The 6,920-nt window shown below is 45.6% G+C and overlaps 1 protein-coding gene across 1 annotated transcript; it reads left to right on the top strand.

The window, feature by feature from the left end:
- Window positions 1-1,287: 1,287 nt before the first annotated feature.
- plagl2 (pleiomorphic adenoma gene-like 2) lies at window positions 1,288-4,434 on the top strand (the record flags this gene model as incomplete). The annotated part of the gene is made up of 2 exons (XM_080031430.1): window positions 1,288-1,625; window positions 2,970-4,434. The coding sequence occupies 2 exons, from the start codon at window positions 1,288-1,290 to the stop codon at window positions 4,432-4,434; spliced, it is 1,803 nt and encodes a 600-aa protein (XP_079887556.1).
- Window positions 4,435-6,920: the final 2,486 nt, after the last annotated feature.

Below are 6,920 nucleotides of genomic sequence, written 5' to 3'. Positions count from 1 at the left end.
CACGATGTGGGATGAGGTTACATAGTTACATCCAGTCTACATGTACAGTCGATTATAAAAATAAAAGTATTGTATGACTGTAAATAAGAAAAAATATTCAGCTTGCTTATAATATGCAGCTCCTGTCATGTCAGACTAGTCATTCGGCTCCCCCTAGTGAGCTCACAGGAAACTTATTTTGTGGAATTTTCAATTGGAAAAATTGAGATTCCATTTACGCATATGATTCAAGTCAAGCTTGAATCATATGCGTAAATGGAATCTCTGTTTTTCAGAACAGACTTGGTAGAAATTGATCATGATATTCACAAGTTAGTTTTAGTTAGTGTATAATCGCTTGAAAATAAGCATTGTATATCTCTACATTGGAGCGGTGTGCGCTGCCATGTTGCACCGCCATGTTGCACCGCCATGTTTCTACAGTAGCACAAATCGGACAAATTTAACAGGCTCACGTGTTTTTTAATATGTAGCATGTGTCTGCCAGAAATGCACCTGGTTGGAAGACAAATAATAAGTACTATAGAATACTTAACTGAATACATATTCACCTTATCACTTGATATTGTGGAAAGACTTGTATTGAAGCAGTGGTGGATGACACCATCTTTAGTAACACGCTTCTTTTCCTTGTATTGGAAGCCACTGTAGCTTCTGGAAATTCCCCGAATGAAAAGGGGATAGAGACAGAGCATTGCAATCTAGATGTTTCACCTGAAGATGACGCCAAAATACACCATAACACAATGTTACTTGAATGCATTTTGTTACAGCTTTTTTAAAGCAGAAGACTAAACGTCACCTTTTGTCAGCTAAACATTCATGTTTGTAATGCTTATTCTCTCTTGCAGGACAGTAAAAATGCAAAGCAGTGTTTCCCACTCACCGCCAACCATAGCAGTTGGGACTGGGTGAGGAGGAGAGAACGAGAGAGAGAAGGAGTGGAGCGACTGAAGCAAAGAACAAGAGAAAGAGAGTGCAGAGAAGAAAGCAGGACAAGTAGGTTATCAATAGGTAAAAAAAGGAAGTTTGAGATTAATAATACGTTCATTAAGATAATACAGTATGTTGCCTCAAACTTGTAAACAGTGGGCTTCAAAGCATGAACCTTCTATCTCACCACAGATTTGGCTTACCTTGATGCTTCTGCTGCATCACTGAACCTTTCTGCGAGCCGTTGGACAACTCCTTTTCCAAGACAAGCCCCCCCACAACTTCCCACGTTGAGCCTGCTGGGCAGGGGAGCCACAAGTTGAAGTTTCATGGCTGCGGCACTCTAAGGCTGCCATGGCAGCTGCTGCCGCCGATGCCTCACACCGTATTACCGCACTGACGCCGGAGGAAGAGGGAAGAAGGACTGCCGCCAAACTGTTTGGGAGCGCTGCCCCGCTGCCACGGACAGACAGAGAGAGAGATCGAGAGAGGGGGAGAGAGAGAGAGAGGGAAGAAGGAGGAGGAGAAGAGGTAGGGAGAGCAAGTGGGAACGAGTGTTTGGTGTGCGGGGCCCTGTTTGCCTCCCTGGAAAAACTCCGGCTTCACTCCTTGAGCCACACGGGAGAGAAACCCTACCACTGTTCGCAGCCACACTGTCTCAAGGCCTTCAGCTCCAAATACAAACTCTTCAGGTACTGAACAGTAATCACATCACTCAGTTCACAACCTTTTAAATATAGCGTGACGCAAGGCTTACCATTAAACTGTAATTTTAGGTTTTGTTTGTAGTAACTGATAAAGAATAATCACCATACTGTAAAGTGTTCCTCACCTCTATGAAAAGATTAAGCATCGTTCAGATCACTGTTGTTTTTAAATCCTCCAAGTTTATGGTTTGGGTTCACTCTACATCCGACACAGCAGTTTAAAGTGAAAATAACAACACTCACTTCTCCGATTGTCTGGATGGAGACCCATAACAGTGGCCTGGAAATCCAGACCCATATCTAGAATGATAGAGGGTCTGGCCACGATCAATAGTAATTCCCAGCTCAAGGGGCGGCTCCTACTCGTGCATTTCAATTGCCACTGCACGCTATTGGATAGCACTACAACCAATCAGAGCAATGAGCAATGTGAGGTATTAAGCCCTGTTCGTTTAGCGAACAGCGGGAATAACTGTTAAATTAAACTTTTGCCGTGGTCGGTCGGCAAAACAGAACATTCCTCTTACTTGCTAATGAAAGATTTGAGTGCCGTCTTCCAAATCGTAAAGGGTCGAGGCCAAAGCCGTCTCAAACATATCCGCAGCCATCTTTGATGTTTACTATCACGGCTTCAACGGCGCACTGTCGTCATCCGGTTACGTCCTCCCCAGAGCACCATACAAAGGGCTCTGGCCCGCCAATATCAGATAGAACCTATTGAAACGTAGCTCAGGATTTCTTGACATATTTAATGAGCTTCAATGGAGAGTGTCCAGACCACAGGTGCAGCAAATTTAATTTGCCTGCATCTAGTGACAGGTCTGGATTTCCAGGCTACCATAACAGAGCTAAAGGAAAGTGAATATAGGATTTATATTCATCAGTTTGCTGAGAACCCGGCTCGAAATGAATAATCACGTTATTCAGATTCTGCTGCATGAGTAAGCAACCTACTTTTTTTGGAATCCGGTGAATCACTGGAAGTGGTTACAAGACTCACTTTGGGTCCCGACTGCAAACTTTTGTATATATGAAAAAATAGGGGTTTGACTCACTTTAACATGCACACTACTGACGAACAAGGAATGTGTATCTTCTCTGATAACACCCCAGGGGCGCCCTTAGCTCAGTTGGTAGGGCGTCCCTCCCATGGGCCTCGGCCAGCAGCGGACCCGGTTTCGATTCCAGCCCGCGGTCGTTCTCTGCATGTCACTCCCCTCTCTGCCCCATTTCACCTCTGTCTCTACACTATCAATAAAGCATGAAAATGCCAAAAAAAAACACCCCAACCATTTACAAGCTCTCTTTTTTCTTTGGTTTCCTTTGCAGGCATATGGCCACACACTCTCCACAGAAGACCCATCAGTGCTCATTCTGTGAGAAAATGTTCCACCGCAAAGACCACCTGAAGAACCACCTGCAGACCCATGACCCCAACAAGGAGGCCTTCAAGTGTGAGGAGTGTGGGAAGCACTACAACACCAAGCTGGGATATAAGCGCCACGTGGCCATGCACTCTGCCACTGCGGGAGATCTCACCTGTAAAGTGTGCATGCAGACCTACGAGAGCACGCCCGTTCTCCTGGAGCACCTCAAGAGCCACTCTGGGAAGTCTTCGGGTGGCACCAAGGAGAAGAAACACCCGTGTGACCACTGCGACCGCCGCTTCTACACCCGCAAGGATGTGAGACGGCACATGGTGGTCCACACGGGCCGCAAGGACTTCCTGTGCCAGTACTGTGCCCAGCGCTTCGGCAGGAAGGACCACCTGACACGCCACGTGAAGAAGAGCCACTCACAGGAGCTCCTGAAGATCAAGACGGAGCCTCCTGACATGCTAGGTCTTTTAGCTTCGGGCTCCTCGCCTTGCTCCGTGAAGGAAGAGCTCAGCCCCATGATGTGCAGCATGGGTCCCAACAAAGACCCCATGATGGGCAAACCATTCTCCAGTGGGGCCCCCTTCTCCATGGGCATGTACAACCCGCACCATCTCCAGGCCATGTCTAATACTGGGGTGGGTCACCCACACCCGTCCCTGATGCCCGCTTCCTTGTCTTCTGGCATGGGCATGGGCTGTCACATGGAATCCCCGGGATCCCTACACCCACACTCCCTTCACCACCACCACCATCACCACCATCACCACCACCACCATTCCCCTCCGCTGCCCTCGCACCACCAGGCGCCCCAGCAGCAGCACCAGCCCCAGCAAACCCACAAGTACCAGCTGGGATCTACCTCATACCTGCTGGACAAGCCCTTGAAAGTGGAGATGGAGAGCTTCCTCATGGATCTGCAGAGTGGCTCGCCAGGCCCGCTGCACTCCGCGGAGTCTCACGCTGCTGCCTCGTCGCCCAAGGACGGACTAGAGAACTCGGGCCTGGCGGACGAGCTCTGTGGGGATCACCTCCTGTCCAAGAGCCCCGTGGTGCTCGCTGATTCTCTGTGTGCTGCTAACATGGACTTCTCCCACCTGCTGGGGTTCCTGCCCCTCAACCTGCCCTCGTACAGCGCCCCCATGGGCACAGGAGGGCTGGTGATGGGCTACAGCTCCTCCGCGACCTCCTCCTCTTCCTCCATCTCCTCTTCCTCATCTCTGCATGCCGGCGACCCCCACGCGGCAGCAGTGGCCGCCCTGGCCTCGGCACCTCTTACCTCTTTGCAACCGCAACCTCAGGAGCAGCACAGCTCCAGCGGGGGTCTGGGCCTGGGAGCCCTGCACCCCCTCCCATCAGTGTTCAGCTCCAGCCTTAGTACCACCACACTGCCTCGCTTCCACCAGGCCTTCCAGTGAGATGGCCAGCCCTTGGCCCAGCCAAGACGGCCTCCACACCACACCAGCATCCACTGAGCTCAGCTAAGCTCAGCTCAGCATGGATATTTGGGGCTGTGGTTTTTACAGGGCCTGATCAACAAGTTGGAGAATTAGAATAAGTAACACTTAGAAGCCTTAAGTGAAAGCGCACAAAAGCTTTTGATTGAGCCTTAAAAGGAAGTTAACCCTCTTTGAGCAAAAAAAAAGGAAAAGGTGAGAAAAAAAGTTAAAGCAGCTTTTATTTGGGCTTTTTTCTCTCCTATAGTTATAACAATGTATTAACCCATGTTTTTTTTTAATTTCCATTTACTTGCCCTTTTATTTCCCCTCCATACCCTATTTAGTAGTATAGAACGCAGGATCAGTAGGCTAAAAGGCGTGGTACTGCATACTTTCTAAAGTAATAATATTTTATTTTTTAAATCAAAGATAATTTTTAGTGAAGATTATCTGTCTTGTTGTGACCCAGAAAAAAAATATAGTTTGAAGTGGATATTTTGTTTTACTTTATTTTTATTATCCAAATGTTAGAACATGTGTCTCATCTTGAGTTTTGAACCACCCACTCTGATCTAACCCAAACTGTCATGAACAGTACGGAAGGGAGAGAGTTCAGGGAATGAAGAAAATCTAGACCATTGAGTCAACAATTGAACCTAAACTCCTATAGATGGCTAGAGCCACAAAAGTGACGGCTGCCTCTCAAACAAAAAGTGCTCTTCAAACTAGAAAAAAAGAATAGATGGATGTCCCTGTTATTTTCTGTAACTGATCTGCTCCTAGAGTCGGGTCAGTTTGAAATTAAAATTGCCCACTAAATGAGAGACAGACTCTTTATCATTTGATTGAGAAGAGACCTGTTTGCTGCCAAACACATATTCTAGTCACACACAAGGCCACACATGTTTAAAAGATAAGAAAGAAAGAAAGAAAGAAAGAAAGAAATGTGAAAGTGTGTGAGTTGGTTGAAAATATCACGTTTGCTTTTTTTTTTTTTTTTTTTTAACTGTTCCTCAAGAGAAGCACTTTTTTCTTTTTGTTTCTATTTTAGCAGAAGGCACTTCTAGGAAACGTTTTGGGAAACCTGTCTCCTTCCTCTAAAACTTCTAGAGACAGAAACTATCTCTTCTAACTTTATCTCTTAAAGTTCCCACGACAATGATACTTGCAGCTGCTTCTTGGCTGCCCAACATACCTAAAATATATATTTTTGGAATAAAAAAAAACAAAAACACATCTTTAGGCAGTCTTTTAAAAAGATGCATCATCATGGTAATGATGAACCCTGACATATGTGAATGGTAAAAATATAACAAACAAACTAAATAATTACAATGACGGATGAGGAAAAAATGTGTTAAAGAATGTTATTGCAGTGTACGAATTATCTCAAAAATGAATATTATTATTGCTTTTATCTCAGTAAGGTGTATTTTAAGTAGACGTATTAAAGCTAAGTGATGATGTTTTTGATGTCTGGCAGGTTTACATTTGTGTGTATCTTGCTGCTTTTTTCTTTTTTTTTATGATCAAACAAATGGATGAAGTATTAGCTTTTTCCCTTAAGCTTTCTCTGTCATATCCAATCTTTACCTTTTACATGTACTTGAGTTAGTATAGCGGAATCAGAACTGTGGATGGGAAATATCAATAGAAGGCTGTTAGTGGCTTAATAATCAGTTAGGATTTAAACTAGATAAATTGTGTCATAGGGATGCTGACATGGAGGGCCTATGATTCTAAAAGTGTAGGTATTTGTGGAATATGTAACCCCCACCCCCACCCCCCTACCCCATTTCACTCCGAGCTCAGAATTTTGAGATGTCTTGGAGTTTAGATCCTCTTTAACCTTTCACCACAGCATACAGTATATAATAAAAACCTGAGCCCAAAGTTAACCCAAGCCTCAAAGTGACACAGATGCTCTATATCTAATGTGCTGTTCGTGGCACGACCATGAGTTCCCACAGGGCCAAGCTCCTGCATCACCTGCGATGGACCATTCAGTGCATATAGCCTAAATGTGCTTCCAGTCACAGAAGAATACCTGTTCACTTTGCCCAGAGCAGTCGTCGTGCCCCAGCCAAGCCCCAGCCAAGCCCCAGCCAAGCCCCAGCCACCATGTTTGGTAAAAACACAAAAGAAGGAGAAGAAGAAAAAAAATACATATTGCTGCTTTTAGCTACGGTTGCTGATGGACGACAACTGTAGACCACTAGAACATTTCAATGTTTCTTTTATTTTTTTTTGCAAGCTAGACAGCGAGCTGAAAAACCTGCACAAACCGAACCGACAAAGTGTTCATCATCCCCTCTGTTCCCTCCTCCTTCTCCTCCTCCTCTTCCTCCTCCTCTCTCAGCTGCTTTGAGTCAAAGGAAAAGGGTCTGAAAATAAAGAAGCATGGCGATATCTGAAAGAACGCAGTCACCGAATTCCCGGCTTTGACATTCAAAGCACAGGGGGGA

This window comes from Ammodytes marinus, assembly GCF_949987685.1.
Source record: "Ammodytes marinus genome assembly, chromosome: 7".
Taxonomy (NCBI): Eukaryota; Metazoa; Chordata; class Actinopteri; order Uranoscopiformes; family Ammodytidae; genus Ammodytes; species Ammodytes marinus.
The sequence above is the reverse complement of the archived record's forward strand: the minus strand, read 5'-3'. Positions and strand labels throughout refer to the sequence as shown.